This window comes from Monopterus albus, unplaced genomic scaffold, assembly GCF_001952655.1.
Source record: "Monopterus albus unplaced genomic scaffold, M_albus_1.0 scaffold89.1, whole genome shotgun sequence".
In the NCBI taxonomy this organism is placed as follows: Eukaryota; Metazoa; Chordata; class Actinopteri; order Synbranchiformes; family Synbranchidae; genus Monopterus; species Monopterus albus.
In genome coordinates, this window is record NW_018127969.1 from 1,581,554 (window position 1) to 1,600,145 (window position 18,592).

The following is an 18,592-nucleotide window of genomic DNA, read 5'->3' on the forward strand; positions in this document are numbered from 1 at the left end:
AAAAAAAATCAAAACATCAATCTTAGTGTGAAGTGATCCTTTAAATCTTTGAACATACATTAAATTCAGAGTGAAGTGACCTTAAACATAATGACATACCAGCATCTGCTATGCTGGCATCCACAAGTATTACTCGTTTTACACATGAAAAAGACATTTTTAATACATTTGCAAGTTACTGCACAAATAGGAAGAGACATCTCTATTAATATAAAGTATAACCGCACAACAGAAAAACAACAGTATGTTATTAGACATCTGCTACTTCTAAATCACTGGTGATGGCTTTCTTCTATTTCAGGGAGTGTCCAATGCCTTTGTTACCATCTACAGAAAAGAAGGCTTAATTGGTCTTTGGAGGGGTGTGAATGGGGCTGTGCCTCGAGTCATGGTGGGATCAGCTGCACAACTGGCAACCTTCACCTCGGCCAAGGACTGGGTGTCACACTCCCAGGTAGATGTGATGCACAGCTGACATTTTAGAGCACATGAAGCCAAACGGTTACCATCATGCCATCAGCCTATGGTCAAATTCCACTTAATCATGAGTTTCTTTCTTTGCTTGCAGTGGTTTAGTCCAAGCAGATGGCTCACAGCTTTGATAGCTGCCACCATCAGTGGCGTTGCCGTGGCCATCACTATGACACCATTTGACGTCATTAGTACGAGGCTCTACAACCAGCCAGTGGACGAGTTTCACAAGGTGGATTTAAATAATCCGTTTTCATAGAATGTGTCCTTGTTTTCAATAATGGCATATTAATCAAAAGCTGTTGGTGACTTACTGTTTTTTGCAATCTGCCTTTAAGGGACGCCTGTACCATGGGTTTTCAGACTGTATGCTGAAGGTGTGCCAAGCTGAGGGCCCGCTGGGGTTGTATAAAGGCATGGGCCCTGTGTTCCTGCGCTTGGCCCCACACACGATGCTCAGCATGCTGTTCTGGGATCTGATGAGGCAACAGACAGTGAATCACAACCAGAGCCAGGGGAGAAGCTAAAACATCCCAAACACCTGGGGATCACTGAAGTCGGCTACAGTAGTCGAGGCTGTCGAACAACTGACAAAACACTGAATAAAAAAAAAAAAGCTTGACATTTTGGAAAATATGCTTATTTGCTTTATTAATATGAGTTAGATGAGAAAATTGATACCACTCACATCTGGAGGTAGCTAGAGCCAGGCTAGCTGTTTCACCCTATTTTCGGTATTTATGCTAAGATAAGACAACCAGCCGTTGACTTTAGCTTTATATTTACCATACACACAATTGTTATATGCTGTATAAGCGTATTTCCCAAATTGCTTTGAGTGGGACTTGGTCTGTTTCAGGAAGCAACGACGTTGGATGGACATTCAAGTAACTGATCGAGACGGACATGTGTTATATAGACCCTGACAAACATTCTGAAAAGTTCCTGTTGAAATTTACCAGCATATGAAGCTGAGGAACTATCAGGTTATATCTTAAAATACCTCAAACAGTCTCTCAGGTGTTCACTTGTCAGCTTTCAGCAGAGCCTAATTTAGAGAGAGGAGATTCTCTCAATGAATTGCCGATGACTTGAAGAAGAAGTCTGGATTGTTAAAACACAAGATCTGTTTTCCATGTTTATAATCCAGTGTGGGAGCTTTAATCCCTCCTGGTTTAATCCAGAACTCTTGTAGACTTGTCTGTTATGTAAAGAAATCTGTCTAATGGGAATGATTTTATTCACTGATCATTTAGTGTTTTTGTATCTTCTGGAGCACAAGAGCTGCATCTTTGAAATACATACAGTATCTAAGAGGCATGGCAAGTAAAGTGGGATTTTATTTTGACCCAGTTAGAAGTTGTCTGTTTGCTTAGTAAACCTAATCATTTTTTTGTGAGGACTTTCAGCCCATTTCATCAGAAAATGAGTAGACTGACAACCACAGTCTAATCACACTTAACCTTTGGAGCTGAAGAATGGAGCGCACTCAGACCTGATCAGCAAGAAGAAATAAAGCTAATGTGAACCTTTACCTTTACCAAATCTTACAGGGCTTCAGTATAAGCCTTGTTTGTCACTGTTGTTTCTAACCAGGTTTCAGACTAAGTTAGTATGAGGTAGTGTCAGTGCTTTTTATGTGTGTCCCTGTGCTCATTTAAAAAATGTTTCTCCCCTTCTCCTGGATCTTGGGAACCTCTGATTCGACTCCTTTTGCTTCAAATTCAATTGACTGCTTTCTTCAAGGTTGGTTGACATGTTTTTCTTGATTGTAGGTATAAAAACCTTCTATAGTTTTTTTTAATCCCCATTTTCAAGTATTCTGCAATGTAAAGTGATTTCTCTACATACATATTTTTGGTTGCGTTTAAGGTCTTGTGGGTGCATGTGGAATATTGGTGCTCTGCAGTCTGCTGAGAATTTACTACTTTGTTCAGTCATGTAGGTGAGTTTATGCTTAAAAAAACAAAGTGAAAATGTGGTGAACTTTGAAGAGCAGTAGAGGTATTCTCTAATTTTGTTTACACCACTGATGGAAGAAGTACTCAGATCTCTTAATTAAAAGTAACAATACATGAATGAATGCAGGACTTTTACTTGTAACAGTATTATTAACTAACTATACTTAAATTATTGATAGTATTCATTATGCAGAATGGAACATTTAACATTAATATAGATCATATTATTGGATTATAGTAACTTGCATTATTGTTCATCACATTTAATGCTGCAGCTGGTAAAGGGGGAGCTAGTTTTAATGATCTTATATGCTTATAATTCAAAGTACTATTGGGTATCTTTTGAATTTTCCTCCAAAGATCAATAGTCTTATGATTATACTGTTATTTTTATTAATATGGTTCTGAAAAGTAACTAGTAACTAAAGTTATAAAAGTAGTGGCATAAAAAAATAAAACACTGGCCTTTAAAATGTAATGAAGTCAAAGTGTGGAGTAGCACAAAATAAAAAATATCCAAGTGCAGATACCTCAGAAGTGTTCTTAAGCACTGTAAATGTACTTGGTTACTTTCCACCACTGCTTTCCACACAGTGATTCTGAAACTGAAAGTAAACAGAGGTCATCCTCACCCAGCTGGAGAACAACGCTCCAGTTCTGGTCCCTGACTGTCCTCCTGTCTCTGGTGGGCTCGAGGGTTTCCTCTCTCCTAGTGCTAGAGTTTGCTGTCAGAGCTGTTTCTGCTTGGGCATCAGCAGGACTGGTGAGTTTTTCAAACAGGTGACCACAGCTGAAACTGAAGAACTGCAGCTCATTTTACATCTATTTCAGAGTGGTCTGGTGTGGCTTTTGTTTTTTTGTGTTCAACATGTAGACCATTCTTACCCTAAACTGACCTGTTTTCATCTATGCTCCTGTATGTATCTTCACTCAGGATGCCGGTTGTAGAGGCCTAGACCTCCTCCTGATCCAGTGCCAGTTTTCCTTGGGTTGCGGCCTCACCTGTACTCTGGACTTCCTCCATAAGGGGGCTCCACACAGCTCCTTCAGCTTGTTTCTGGCAGCTGCTCTGAGCTGGAGACTTGCAAGCACCAGTCACAGTCTGTGGAGCCATGTGGCCAGACTCTACCCACTGCATAGCACGGAGCGTTACTGTGGGAAATGCATCAGTCTTCTGACCTCCGGACACACTATACTGACTTCACTGCAAAAAGTGGTTGTCTTGGCTTTTGCTGCAGCAACTGTGGCATCCACTGCTACAGTTTATGAACACTTCCTAATCCAGAAGGATGCTCTGAAGTTGTGGACTCCCCTGACACTCTGCTACACGATGCTGGTGGTCTATGTTCAAGGTGGTGGTCAGGACAGCTATGTGGGAAGTGAAAGTGAACCTTTTAGGAAGACATGGCATAGAAAAGACAGCAAAAAATTCAGATTATATTACTTTGGTTCACATGTACAGTGTCAAATAACAGAAGAGACACCAGTGATGTCACAACATGCATAATAAAATACATAATGCCACATCAAGAATAACACTAACACACAATCTGAGAGGACAGAGGCTGAAAATGGGTCCATCTCTAAGAAATATGAAATGAGACCTTAAAAATAACCAATAAAAACTGTACATACAAAGCATAAGCTTATAAATGATATCAAATCTCAGAAAATGAGCAGACACAAGACCTTTTGACATCACTGTGTCATTTTTATTTTATTTATTTATTTATTTTCTGCAGAGGATGAGCAGCGTCGCAGTGGCACAGAGGCCCTCTTGCACGCTGCAGTGTTGCGACTGGCAGCCTTGCTGGTTCTCATGCTGACAGTGGGTGAATGGTCTGATGTCCTCCACGTCCTCATTGCTTTCCTGGGAGAAGCCGTCTGTCTTCTGCCTTCTCAGGACCTACTCCAAGCTGTGTTAAAGGTCTGTATGAACAATTGCTTCCTCTCAAAAACTGATTCCACTAATAAAATCATTAGAGAAATATTTATGCTGCCATTTTGACAGCATGGCCATGTCTGTATTCATTGTGTAACTTGTTAATAATGTTGAGAAATGTAAATGACATTTAATTGTCGTGCTTCCTTTTTAGGAAGAAGAAGATACAAGCTTGAGAAAATATAAACAAAGCTCTAGTCACAAAACAAGGGAACACATGAGATGATAGATGATGGTGTGCCTGACATCTACCTCAAATACCAGTAACTATACAGTACACTAACATCCAGTATTACCATCAAGAAAAGAATTACTGTGGCCTCATTTTATGGCATAAACTGTGTACTGACTGTTACTGAACGCCACAGCTGTGTGAAACAGAACGACTGTATAACTTTACACCATACTGCAGCTGCTGCTTTCTTTCCTGTATTAACTAAAAGATTTGACCCATGCTCGGCTCAGAAGATTAGTAGCTTCAGCAAGTGATTCATGAAAATATTTATGAAAGATTTTTCTTTGCTATGATGTACTTGTGCATGTTACTATACCTTATGTAATAAAAGACCTGGATGAAAAAGGGACTGATAAACTAAATTAAATGTATGTATGAATTTCTTTTGCTATACACCCTAGTTATACCAAGTTGGGGTAGTTTTAAGAAACAATAGTGCAAAAAAAATCTGTATAAAGCTGATAAAAGGTGTAAAAAGATAAGAACTACACTAAGAGAAGAAGAAGACTTCTGTCAAGGGTCAGAAGTACTCTGGATCTGAAACGTTGAAGGTTTTTGATGTACCTTTTTTATATGTTACTTTTCTGTTAGTTTAAAACAGTTTTGACTTTGAGAAGCTCTTTCTTTATAAATCACACTCAAAAAAGCATCGATGAATAGCAGAGGAATCATAAGGATGTGACACGATGAACTTATGTCACCCATTCAAGGAGCCCTCCACCAATTTTAGGCGAGATCAGTCCACTTGTATCGAGGACAACTCACCTTATGAAAACAGTTGTAAAATATCTTCTTTGACTGTAGATGGGAGCTTTGTAATTTAAAAAATCTGTCTCTCACAATTTCCCCTACTTTATTGTTGAAATACTCCTTAGTACTCCTCCAACTTTTACTCAGTCATCTTGAAAAAAGTTACTTTTCTGCTTTTACTTGGATGATTTTCACCAAACCGGATGCACGTTTGGCAAAGTCACTGAAATTCATTTTTAGTTGTATTATCTCCACTTCTGCAGATGTTCATAGTCAAGAAATCCACAGCAAGTGTAAATGTGAACATGCAGCTGTTTTTCTTATCTACTCTTTTTTCTGTTCCTTTCCTTTCATTCATTTCACCCTCATTCTATCGTTGTTCTGCGGGCCCACCAAATACTGTAGTTAAAAACTGAGGATTCAATTTATAAAAATGTCCTGTTCAGAGGTTCAGTGGGTTTAATGAGGATTTGGGGTGTTGGGGGGCGGAGCATGGAGGTCTGGGGATTGTATCATCAGTAGGCATGCTCCCTCCTGTAGCTGTGACATCACTGCAGCATTCCTTTCCACAGAGCTGGAACAACAGAGACCCCCATCACTCTCCTCATCTCCTGTTAACTCTCTCTCACACATACTCCCGCCTCACTGCCCCTCCACAAGTTTTACTCAACAGTTAGTTTCTCAAACCAGGGAGTTGACCTCATAAGGACTGGCTCCAGAAACTAACCACAATATTTGTGATTAGCAGGCCTGATATTGCTTAGACTCGCTCCAGTGGCGAGCGCCCAACACAACAAAGCTTTATCACAGCTCCCACAGACATCGCTCATTGTTTCCCTTCTCTTAATATACCAACACTTCCTCTCGTTCAGTGCCTTGGTTCATTGCACTGCGGAGCTTCTACCACTGTATCGTTGAACACAAAAGCTTCATCAGGAGAGTCTGGTGAAGTTCTCCACATATGATCAGACATTATAGTTCTGTGCTCCAGAGGCACAAATGGAAACAATGCCATGAGACGCTGATGGTGAGTCAAGGCTAAAGTGATATAATGTAGTGGGGGAAGGGAAGAAGGAAAGAGGGAGAAGAAAAAGGAGGCAGACTCATTGAGGGAGGTAGGAAAATAAAGCTGACAGAACAATAAGGCAGAGCTGCACAGCAGAGTGAAAGAGGACGGTTTGAGATAGAGAGTTGCTAGAAAAGGCAGGTACAGTCACATCCTGCTGGCAGGAAGAAGATTAAGAGGTGGGAGGTGGCTGTATGTCAGTGCTTGTGTGTTAACGGTGAAAACCTTATCAGAAACTTTATGGTACTGTATATTGCATTTGTAAAAAGTCAGACTCTTTGCTTTTGGTACGTTTGCACAGCCTCACATGACTCAGTGTGAGGCGACGTGCATACGGACATGCCAGTGTGTGTTTGCCAAGTTTTCATAGTTATTGAATGTGTCATGTTTTACTGCACTTTGCCTGAGATCAACTGTTCACCTTTTACGGCTGGGAGGGAGGTGGTATTGTCATTCAGCCAGGGGAGGAGGAGGGGTCAATGGTCGAGAGCTGGGGAGGGAGGTGCACAAGGAAAAGGAGTGGCCTTCTGCAGATAGTCGCTCTCCCTACCGGAGTAGTCTTCTCAGTGTGGAAGCTTATAGGAGGGAAAACAAACGAGACGTTTTGTGAAGGAGAAAGAAGAAAGCTGTCTTCACACCACATTTTCTTACAGGTATGTAATGGCAGCTCACAGACAGTGTGATTGAGTTTGAAGGAAACAGATAATTCACATTTGGGCTTTCTGTTTCTAAAACCATTCATTATGGATAATGAAAGTTCTGAGTGTGTGATTTTACCTTTCTAAAGTGAGAGTGAATGCTCCCACAAAGGTGACAGAGAGGGCGTGTACACCTACTGACATGATAGTGATAAAATTTAATGCTGGTATGTTTGATTTTTAAACTCCAGTGTTGCTTAAAAGATCAAGTAAGATGTTGAGTCTATTATGTGATTCTATTCTCTGATTGTCCTTATATACAGGACTGCAAAACGATAAATGTCGCAAGCAGTGATGGCATCAGCAGCTCCACCAAAAAGGATGGTGTCCTCTGTCTTCATCACTCTGGCATCTCCTTACCAAGCCACTGTGACACAGCAGCAGCCCACCCTCCAAGCTCACAGTGCCCCGGCCATAGACAAGCAGCACTCTGCTGTACGAGTCGGCCCAAATGACAGCGTTCCCGCCCCCAGGCATAAGAAAGAAGATCACTCACCATCCAAGTCTTATGGAAGTATAGAAAGCAAAGACAGGACTCATGCAGGGTCCTTAGCAGGAGCTTTAAGCCCTCAGACTCCCAAATCCACCCAGTCTGGGCCCAGCAGGGGGAAGCAGCAGGAAGACAACAGAGGTGCTGCAGGTATTCTTGTCAAATCTTGAATTTTATGCAAAATAGTGCACTGGACAACTCATATGTTTCAGATTTGTCCTTTAGAAGTCAGCATATGAATTATTTGTTAAGGTGGTGTGATTCCTGATTCATAAATCATATATCATTGCTCTTTTTGGGGTCTTCCACAGAAAAATGTGATGCCATTGCTTTCCTGACCTTTACTGATGGGGAACCAATTTTACACGTCACTCTGGTCTTGATGATTTCTACTATGTGAAAATAATTGTAAAACATCTTTTGTGGGTCCAGATGGAACTGCACAAAGGTTGATAAATTGCCTTAGGTGATGGCACTTGAGTCAGCGTCTATTGGGTCTGAAGACTACAAGTTTGAACAAGTGAAAAAAATGTGAAGGTGTGGAGTCAGAAAGAACCGAGTTTATCAGACCTCTGCAGCCCATTCCTCAACTCTGCTTGAGGCCCGTGGCTCAACGCTACACAGGTCACTACTAGCATAACGGTAGCATGATCTCCACCTCAATGTCACCAGTAGAGTTGCATCATGGGTAATGTAGGGGGAAAATTTTGACAAGGACAAAGAATGTGGAAGTAAAAAATGAGAGAGATCTATGGTTCTTCTGCTTTAACTGTCACATTGTGCCTCTGAAATGTCATGTTACATTAATGTTATTAAAACTGGAAACATTTTTTACTTTCTCTTTCTACTGCCGGGATTCAGGATGTCTTGTGTGCTCTCAGGTTGGAAATAATAAAGTATTATCTATGAAGAACTGCTAATTTAATCATATTTGGCCTTTCTGACTACATAGGCTATGAGTTGCAAAAGACATACTTAGAAGACATAAGCCCATAAACTTCCATTTCTCCCCTTTTTCCTTTTCATTGTCATTGTTTAGTCATTATTTTGTTTATTCTTTATTTTAACTTGTTTTTCCAGTTCATTCATTTAAATTTTTGGGTGGCTTTATTTGTATGTATATGGATGCGTAAGTATTTTGGGGGTTTCATATATTTTTAACCTGAATTACCAAATGTTGGGAAATTTCAGTGCTTACTACAAGAAAAATTACATAAACAGCATGGGAAATGATATGTTTCTGTGAAAGTAACTACAAAGTGACTTGAAGTAAGTCTTTCTCTTGCCAAACAGAGCTCTTACCCCCTCCACCTCCACCTCCACCTCCTGCTGCATTGCCTTCATCTCTGGGAACAGTGCTCTCTGAAGAATCAGCACTTCCACCACCTCGTTCTGTCCAGACACCACTCTCCCACCCTGTGACCCCAGGCCGGCAGCCAGTTTACAACAGAGAGGTATGCAGACTTTTCTCACAGTGTTGCTGAAAATCTGCATCACCCATACCTTCATGTTTACCACTAATGTAATTTGCTGTTTTGAAAACTTGATCCCAGTTTTGCTCAGTAAATTCGGCTTGAAGTGAACAAGCCATATTTTCACAAAAAAAGCACTTTCCAACCTATTGATATCTTTAAAAAAAGCTTTTTTGTTCCCATTAGCAGTGCTGAATCTCAACATGTAGGTCTTTCCTTTTCTTGTACCAATCTTCTGATATTACATTGCTTTACAGTGATTGTTTTCATTGTATCATAGTCTTGTATACCTCAATGAATCATTTTAGAGGCACCTCATATTTTTCTGCAAAGTTAAAACAATTATCCAACTTCTTTCCACTCTGAAAAAAAAATGCACAGCATTAGGTGTAAGAGATTCAGTTTTCCCTTGTTTAGTAGTTCTAATATTAACTACAGAGAAGGTAAACATTGATGTGACTCAGCATTCCACCTTTAGAAGTGACTTTATGCTAGTAGAGCATGAAATGACAAGCTTACTCATCCATGACATTCAAGGATAATCAGAATCTGTATTTGTATTAAGTTTCTCTCAGTTAAAAGGAGTTCAATATGGGCCACAGTGAGCCATTTGGAACAAGTAGTTTAAAAATGCAACAAAAGAAGATTTATAACTCAACAGCATTTTAAACAGAACCGTTAACACCCTGAAAAGGTGACACACTGTGAAATTTATAGTGTATATCAATGTACTGCAATCTTAATTTTCTTGGATTAATCTCATTTCAGCTTGTAACTTTTACAGCAATTCTTAGTCTTTCCTCTTTCTAACATCAATCATGACCCCTGAATATTCAGAACTGAGTACTGCTAAATGGTGCAGTTCACCTTATAAGGCCAGATCCACCTGTAAACTTGTCAGTTGTCTCAGTTTAAAGTTTAGTTTTACATTAACAATGTGCTTTAAGGTGGAAACAAGGACACCATCTAGCGGGTTATACCAAGATGAACAATCCCATGGGATCCATAAACACAGTCAAGACACTAACAGGGAGAGTAAAGGTAACCTGATCTTTGTTTACACAGTTACCACTCAAGCTTTCAACTGTTCTGCTCCAGCAGCACACACATTATTATAACCTGCTTTGGCATTTGATGTTTGTGTACAATGCAGAGGTGTGTGGCTTCTGTCGGAAGCTCGTGGCTCTCTCTGAACCTGCAATAGAAGCCTTAAACAGGACTTACCATGAAGCTTGCTTCCAGTGCAGATCTTGTCACATTGCCCTGGCTGGTAAACAATACTACAACAAGGCAGGAATTCCACTCTGTGAAGACTGCTACCAGGTAGATCCACTAATATGCAGATATGTATGAAAATCTTTGTAAAGATCCACACCAGTGTTTTTGCATGCTCATTTCTATGATTGACATTAATACTGTTTTCCAATAGAGATTAACATTTTTGAATTGTGGTTACCTTCCTGGCATCCACTGGTTTACATTACTGTACTTTCATTTCAGCATTACAGTCAACTTTTAGCTGCTGTCTTTTAATAAAGCAGTTTGCTCCATTAACCATTTATTCCCGTGTCTTAGGCTAGTCTGGAGCTTTGCTGGACATGCGGAGAGGTTATCACAGATCATGTGATCCGTGCACTGGAGCGAGCGTACCATCCTTCTTGTTTCACCTGTACAACATGTAAAAGGCAAATTGGAGAGCAAGCTTTTGCTCAGGGAGAAGTTGGAGAAGTGTATTGCCTCCAGGACTACTACAGGTATGAAAATTAAAATTGATGGCAAGCTTTACTGGGAAAACATCCTTTATACAACTGACCAAAGAGAGTTTGAATTTCATTTTATTGAGTTGTCATTTATTTTGCTTTTCATAGTGCCTTAAAATGTTAGTCTAATGTATCTTTTAACCTTTTTAACCTTGTGTAAATCAGTTCAAATTATCTCTGTGTCTGAAAGGTGCTACACAAATAAAGTTGCCTTATGTATCATTTTCTTTCCTCTAAAATTTTGTCCATGAAGGAAGTATGCCCCAAAGTGTAGCAGCTGTAACCAGCTAATCATTCCCAAAGAGGATGGTACTGACAGCTTCACTGTTGAATGTCTGGGACGCTCCTACCATGAGAACTGCTACAGATGTGAGGTAGGTGTTCAAATAGTGTACTGTATGGACCCACTGATAAGTATGAAAACATACAGACAAACATTAATCACCATCTGTTAATAAATATTTCATCTTATCTACAGGTCTGTATTATCCAGCTTTCTCCTGAGCCAAATGAGCGTGGCTGCTATCCACTGGATGGTAAGATGCTTTGTAAATCTTGCCATCTGAACCTGGTTTCTGGTCAGCAATAACGCTGACCTTATAGCATGGGGCAAACTGCAAAGGACTGAAATCGACCCTGAGTCCAAATTTTAAGAGATGAGAGAAGGTGCATGTGCCTTTAAGACTCTAGTACATAAATGTCACAAATATTTTTAGTAATTGAATATGTTACCTTTTTTAACAATATATCATTTCCTGAAGATCATTGTATTCCTCTTTTATACTTGTTAATTTTGCACTCAATAAACTCAACAAAATGCACCAAATATATTTATGCAAGACTTATTACATTTTTCTTAATCCAAATTAGTATACTGTTTGTCATTCACATTAACCCTTTATATTAAAAAAAAAACAAACAAACTTATATATAAAAAACCTATATAAAAGGGAACTAATATATTTTATCTTGAGGCAAGCTTCAACATAGGCTACATAACATTTGTTAAATTACACATACACTATTGATATGTTTTAAGATTACAGAGGAGGAAGAGAGAAAGATTACAGTTTAAACAGTGATTGTGTAGCTGCTAAGCCAAACCACAGCTAAACTAAATCTTTAGATAAAATGAAAACATTTTCTTGAATGTAAAATACAATATGTATCATTACTGTCCAAGAACAGTTCCTTATCTTTCTAGCAGGCAAAAGACCTTTGGGCTCGACGCTGCAGAAACTTAATCCAGGCAGCCACCTGAATTCATGATATGACAGACTGAATGTAATCCCTCTTCAAATCTAATAATTTTACTCACCTGCTCAGACACAGCAGGTAAAAAATAACCATTGGCAAACCCACTAAACAGAAACTAAACCGAAAAGACACTCTGCTCTTTCACTAAACCCCTTTAGCTATTGTAAAACAACATTTGTGGTAAAAATTTGTAAGCACAACTGAATAGTAACATTAGAGCTGTTATAAAGCCATGTATAATAGAGCACAATAAATGATCCTGAAGCACTCACTATTGACCAAAACTTGAAGGTGCTTTTGATGTAATTACATCTGCATTTTTAACATGTAAAGCTTTTCACTGGACCGCACTTCACCTAACAATGGCACTGTTCATAATGATTTGGCATTACAATAATAACATCTCATTCAGATCCCAGCTGACTATTTTTGTTTATTTATTTCATGTATCTCAAAATGTCTTGTTTATGGAATTATATTTCTGTGTATCAGAAACATCTATTAAAACATTTTTATGGACAAGGTAAAGCTGTCGTCTATGTATGTGTCTATTCACCACACCACAGTTTTTTCTTACTTTTCTTTTTCAATGTAAATTGGAATGATGGTTTGCTAGCCTGTTATCTGTTTGTGAACATTTCACTGATATGTTTACTATCCACATATTAGCAAATTGCCAAATACATAAATCAAAAAGATTTTATCATTAACTTAAAATTAAATGTAATCCTTCAAGACACTTTTGCTGTTGCAAAACATTATTAGTGCTGACATGAATATTAGTTTTGTCAGGAAAAAATGACTGCTCTATCCACATTTCTTGCTGACCTGCACAAACCCTTTGTCTGAGCTGGACATGTTTTTGACACTTGCTTAGTGAGCCAAAAACACACCGGTGTGCTAGTGGCATTTCTAGGAGTTTTTATATGAGTAGGAGCATATTTTGGTGCTGTGGCTCAAGTTGCATCTTTGTTTCCTGTTCGTGTAGCCATTGAGCTACCATCTTTGTTGTGATTTGGAAAATAAGGCGCAACTGGGAAATGGGTTAAAAGTCTTTACCATTCAGCTTGTGGAAATTCACCCAGATGGTTAGAACGGTTTTTGGAGATTCTGGAAGTACCTTTAGAACAGTGACAGGTTAAGTGTTTTAAACAACCATTTTGGTCTTTCAAACATCTGTGGTTAATTCTCTTTTAGACAAACTAATTGTTACTTCTGTGACCTAAATACATGAGCGGCACAAAATGGGGCTATTAGCAATTGTTTGTCACCTATGTACAAAAAGCAATCACTGGTTTTGTAATAATCACTTCACAATGAGTGATTAAGGGAACAAGCCTCCAACCATGCCCAGATTAACCTATTTGGATCCCTGGCTCTAAAATTTGCTGTTGGGCCCTTTATGCCTCCCAGTTTCCATTAGATAGGCCTACTGTACACACAGCACACTATACATGGCAAAAACAGTGACACAGTGGGGTACTAGGACTCAATGGGTCTCTTGGTACCCAATCCAGTGTTGCCTCAAGCCTTGTTTTAAAGGATTTGCCAATTTATATATTCGGCAGTAAAGACATAATTCAACTTTTATCAAATAATTCAACAACAGTTCAACATTTATATAATACATACACGTTTGATGATGACATTTGTCCTTTAACACTTGGGATTTATTCTAATAAATAACCAGACAACACCGCAGGGGCGCTGCAGATTCCTCCTGAAGAAACTGCGTACTCGCTATTGTACGTGTGCGCACCGACTTCGTGGCCGCGCAACTCGCACCGAAAACCGACATCAACGAGTCAGATGCGCGTTCGTGTGTGTGGCTCGAGGGCGCAGGAGCTAAGGCAGTACGGGAGTAGGTTATCAGGCCCAGAGCGGTCACGAAATCTGTTGGCGTTCATTTTGTTCAGGCGGACCTCCGACCGGCAGGGATTAGAAACGGGCGAGATCATATGTGCGTGAAGGGGGAAATAATAGCACATGATGGTTCGGGAAACCAGACACCTTTGGGTGGGAAATTTACCCGAACATGTTCGCGAGGAGAAAATTGTGGAATATTTTAAACGGTAGGTTAACGTTACGCAAGAGGTATCCCCGAAGCAGCGCGCGTTTAGCTGTAGCGCTAACGTTAGCTGGGCAGCCTGCGACCAATGCTAATTCAGCTAATGTTAGCATTTTAAGTTTTACAAATCATATTTTTTCTTTTGTACTACCTGCGATGTATTGCAACACGGTTACACTTGTTGAAGAGAAATAACGGTAGTATAACCACTCAAATGTAAATGTTTACAATTTATAATGTTTAGCCAACTTTTTGCTAACATCAAGAGGCAAGTAGCGTTAGCTAGGTTTGCTAGCCGCTGAGCTACCACCCAGCCAACCATTTTGTGGGAAGTCGAGACGTCTTCATGATCAGTACAAGCCCAGGGGCAGCTAACGTTAGCCGGACATAGGTCAAATAACAGTTTGTGACTTGTATTATTTGGAAACATCTGACACATAACGTTAATTCCCTAACTTTTAGTCAACAGAGGTCAGCATTTTATCAGATAAATATCAAAAGGTAAACAAAGATTGTCCGAGACCGATCACTGAGCCCGTTGAGCTGATAATAAAATATTAGCAAGTTGTTGAGCTGCTTGACGTCGGTACACAATATTTACAGTCATCTAAGATACTCGTTGTTGGCAAGTTACAAGTAAAGTTCAGGGTTTGCTACCACTACCTTACCTTACCAGACCTTACATTTAGAGAGAGCTAATAGCTTGAACTTTTATGCTTTCTCCTGTTCATATGAGTCATTTAAAGCAATGTCACGTTATATGCTAATTTTATTTGTTACTTAATCCGAAGTCCACTCAGTAACTCGTCAGCAAACGTATCTACAACATGGCAAACATGTCCAATTACAGTTATGTGGAGCTATATTGGTACATTTCTTTTGGTCTGATGACAGCTGTGTGATTTAGGATAATGTTATTTTATAGTTATAAACCTTGAAATATGGCATGTGTGAGATACCAGAAAGTTGTTTGAAAAATAGTAATACTTTAATTTTTCTGTTTAGAAACCTCTAGGCATTACCAACCTTATAACACCAAGCTTTGTCATATAGCATAAGAACTGTAAACTTAAGACACTTTCTAAAGTTGAGACAGTTCCTTCCTGTCGGGTTGCATAAAAGGAAGCATTAAACCTGCTTGCTTTATAATTGGAGAAGAATTATCACTGTTTGCCTGTGTGTCAGTGCCTCTTAGACAAACAGCTGCACTTTCTTAATTCTTTACTGGTGTGAATATAATTTTCTCTTTGTTTTTATTGTAATTTTCTCTCAGGTATGGGCGTGTGGAGAGTGTTAAAGTTCTCCGAAAGCGAGGGTCAGAGGGTGGTGTTGCAGCTTTTGTGGATTTTGTGGATATCAAAAGTGCGCAGAAAGCTCACAATGCTGTCAACAAGATGGGAGACAGGGACCTTCGGACTGACTACAATGAACCCGGGTCAGTTCCTAGTGCTGTACGGGGCCTAGAAGACAGCTCCCCCTCGAGCAGTCGAGACGTTACAGGGTTCTCTTTTGGACCACCTGTGTCCCTTCACACCAGAGAGGGACGTTATGAACGGAGAATAGATGGGTAAGTGGACACAGCCTCCCCATGAAATCCAGGGGAATCTAGGTATTGGATAGGTGTTAAACCTAAACACATAGTGGGGTCATTCGTGAGGGATAGATGCCTCAAGGGGGTTGCACAAAGGTAATCTAGGGATCGTTCCACTTTTCATCATAACTGACTCACCTTTCCCATGGGATCTAAGTAAATTAACTATACACTATCATTTGGTAAGGTAACTATAATTCAAGGTTTGACATCTGGTTTGGATATTACATCTGTGAGGAATATCCTGGTGAGTGTTGGATTTATTACGTTTTGTGGGAAACTGCCTCCCGGGAGCTTTTGGATTTTTAAAACCATTTTTCTCCTCAACATGGGATATATCCTTGATTTTTACTTGGAATCACTTGAGGCTGGAAATAAATCCCTGATATGAAGGATGCACTTTTCTTTGAAGAGTCTCTCCAGGTAATAAATCAAAAATTCATGGTCCTACCACCTGGTCCTGCCAACAATGGAGTACTTTTATCATTTTTGCATCTGCGGATACTGCATTTTCTGGATTTAAGTTTTGAACAAATGGATGGAAGAACTTGTTACATATCACCAGAAAGAGTGATGTAGTATGTATTTCCTAGGCTATCTCAATTGTTTTAGGATGAGATTAACTATATATCATTAACACTTTCTGTCCCAAATACGGAAGCTATACCAAGAAGAACAAAGAGCACTAAGGATCCAAACAAACAACTAGCAGCGTTTGTGGATCTGTTGTTTTGGATTGATGGCCATGAAGACACGTGAAGACAGGATAGTTGGGATGTAATTTCCTGGATGTATGTGATACGATACCCCTTATTGGATGTACTGATGTGGACCCTAGTCTTGATAGGTGTAGCTGCCATTCATTTGGATTACTCAAATGTGGATGTGGCTGTGTAAGGTCTCAGTGAAGAGAAGAGCACTCACATATGGTACCGAAAGCTGAAGACAACCTTTTCAAGGTGTCTTGAAACATTACTACAAATCATCTAGTTCATACAACTGATGGGATCTGTAGATTGTGGAATTATGTTGTCTCAACAAGCCTATGAGGATTTTGTGCTGTGATCATACTGTTTGCGAGTCTACCAGCTTATGTGACGTTAGACTACTTGACATTTACCCCTGGAATACATTTTTGATCCTTTTTTGGGACATACTACTTTCTCATACTAGAAGACAAGACTGAACCATTTGGAGATATTTTCAGTTTGAGCACAGTCTTACCATTTAGGCAACCTGGAATGCACTGAAATACCCGAAGTTACTCATCTTTATTTTTAAGTGCATTTATTTATTGAGGTTTTATGTTACTATGTTTTTTCCCTCACATGTCCTGAAATCCATACAGAGGTCAGTTTCTGTGGTTGTTTTATTTTTCCCTTTTTCCATCCAGTGAAGAGAACAAAGTAGCCTAAATGTGGATTATACATCAACAATGTACTGGCCGAGTGCTCCACAGTATTTGAAGATAATGTGCAGTACGATTCAAGAGAACAATTTTTGCCAAATTAGATCAATTGAATTTTTTTTTTTTTTTTTTTTCCCCTTGATTTTTCATGTGGGCTCTCACATTCTGACCACCTAGTTTTTATTTGGATTAGTTTTGGTAACTTCTTTTCCAAAAGGTTGGTATTGCTCTGCCCTCTGCATATTTTCTTTCTCTAACCTACTGTAGTGCTTTGTCTAATACCAGGTTTTGCACTGCTCTTACTTTGATGCAAAAGAGGAAATGTATATTTTTCTAAAATGCATTTATAAAATATGCTTATGTCATTTGTGTATGTAAGGGCCCTTTTTCCACTATCAGTGCTACAAGGTAAATGCATTATTCTGAACTGCATGCATTTTACATTGCAGTGTCAGTTAGATCCTTGATAGAAACATTTTGTTGAAAACTTAATTTTAGTTTATATTTTAATTTTCTTACAGCGGTAGTTCATAAACAATATCTGAAATTAGTTCCATTGGGCACCTTGAGGGTCTAAAAATACTTATGTTTTTAGTTTTGCAAATGTAGTAATTGAAACAGACCAAGATCAACATTTTAGCGTTGCTGAATTATGTGCTTGTACAATTTGATCATCAAAATGAAGCAAATATTCGCTATGAAAGTCAGGGGCAATTTTGTTCCATGTGACAGCTTATGAATGTACAGTATAGAAAGTTGAGCTTTTGTAAGTCTTGGTTTCTCTTTGTGAATAAAACAATTTTAAGCTGGTGACAGGTTAGATACAGGAGCCAAACATCCACATTTGAATGAAACTTACTATCAAATGTTGCTGAAATAAGGCACAGTTTAAAAAGCAGTTGTATAACATAGGTTCAAGTCCTGACTTATTTATTAGTTGCCAAACTGGAACTGAATTGAAGAGATGTTTGGTTTTGATCATTCCAAATCAAAAATTGACTAATAGATTTTACCAAGAAAAAAAAACAGCAGGATCAGTACACTGGAAATACTGGCACTCATCTTTGCTTGTATTAAGTTACTTAAATTGACCTTATGTCTTATCTGATGTCTTTGCTGTACTGACCATTTGGATTTTCATCATTTTGCATTTTAGCTTTAGTAAAAAGTCATTTTTTGACATTTATGTTTTGAATCATAACTATTTTTTTCTTGTCTCCTCTGTTCTTACTTTACAGTAGTTCAGAAAGCCATGAACGTGCTTACGATCCCAGCCCATATGGACACCATGACCGCAGTGGCTCTTTTGACAGACAGCGTCACTACAATGCTGACTATTACCATGATCGTTCTATGTTTTCTGCTGCTGGCCCAGGGTCCAGTGCTATTGGGGGAAGCTTTGAGGCATCAGACCCACATTTTG

General features: G+C 39.1%; 4 protein-coding genes across 8 annotated transcripts in view; all 4 read left to right on the top strand.

Annotated features, from left to right (window-relative positions):
* Nucleotides 1-3,063, top strand: part of slc25a34 (solute carrier family 25 member 34) — a 9,398-nt gene extending 6,335 nt beyond the window's left edge. For 3 of the 5 annotated variants that reach the window (XM_020607719.1, XM_020607720.1, XM_020607721.1), the window contains exons 5-7: nucleotides 302-454; nucleotides 569-703; nucleotides 810-2,599. In XM_020607719.1, coding sequence (XP_020463375.1) covers nucleotides 302-454; nucleotides 569-703; nucleotides 810-998 — 477 coding nt within the window. In that variant the 3' untranslated portion in view covers nucleotides 999-2,599. Of the gene's footprint in view, nucleotides 1-301; nucleotides 455-568; nucleotides 704-809; nucleotides 2,600-3,026 lie in introns of those variants that run through there. The other 2 variants (XR_002275512.1, XR_002275513.1) reach the window with 2 other exon arrangements.
* LOC109964452 (transmembrane protein 82-like) lies at nucleotides 2,086-4,170 on the top strand. Its single transcript, XM_020607750.1, has 3 exons — nucleotides 2,086-2,090; nucleotides 3,069-3,195; nucleotides 3,367-4,170. Exons 1-3 carry the CDS (start codon nucleotides 2,086-2,088, stop codon nucleotides 3,937-3,939), a joined length of 705 nt encoding a protein of 234 aa, XP_020463406.1. The 3' UTR covers nucleotides 3,940-4,170.
* A 2,797-nt stretch (nucleotides 4,171-6,967) lies between these two features.
* Nucleotides 6,968-12,542, top strand: fblim1 (filamin binding LIM protein 1). Its single transcript, XM_020607823.1, has 8 exons — nucleotides 6,968-7,078; nucleotides 7,387-7,763; nucleotides 8,907-9,067; nucleotides 10,033-10,126; nucleotides 10,239-10,408; nucleotides 10,661-10,839; nucleotides 11,099-11,219; nucleotides 11,324-12,542. Exons 2-8 carry the CDS (start codon nucleotides 7,403-7,405, stop codon nucleotides 11,432-11,434), a joined length of 1,197 nt encoding a protein of 398 aa, XP_020463479.1. The 5' UTR covers nucleotides 6,968-7,078; nucleotides 7,387-7,402; the 3' UTR covers nucleotides 11,435-12,542.
* Nucleotides 12,543-13,829: 1,287 nt separating this feature from the next.
* Nucleotides 13,830-18,592, top strand: part of LOC109964454 (msx2-interacting protein) — a 20,341-nt gene continuing 15,578 nt past the window's right edge. Inside the window, 4 exon segments of the mRNA XM_020607751.1 lie at nucleotides 13,830-14,174; nucleotides 15,444-15,737; nucleotides 18,408-18,590; nucleotide 18,592. The exon segment at nucleotide 18,592 is cut by the window's right edge and continues 281 nt beyond it. Coding sequence (XP_020463407.1) covers nucleotides 14,089-14,174; nucleotides 15,444-15,737; nucleotides 18,408-18,590; nucleotide 18,592 — 564 coding nt within the window. The 5' untranslated portion in view covers nucleotides 13,830-14,088.

Coding starts and splice junctions, on each gene's coding strand:
- LOC109964452 (XM_020607750.1), top strand. Junction 3,196..3,366: donor CTTGGGCATCAGCAGGACTG/GTGAGTTTTTCA, acceptor ATCTTCACTCAG/GATGCCGGTTGTAGAGGCCT.
- fblim1 (XM_020607823.1), top strand. CDS start 7,403: ATGTCGCAAGCAGTGATGGCATCAGCAGCTCCACCAAAAAGGATGGTG. Junction 7,764..8,906: donor AGACAACAGAGGTGCTGCAG/GTATTCTTGTCA, acceptor CTTGCCAAACAG/AGCTCTTACCCCCTCCACCT. Junction 9,068..10,032: donor AGCCAGTTTACAACAGAGAG/GTATGCAGACTT, acceptor ATGTGCTTTAAG/GTGGAAACAAGGACACCATC.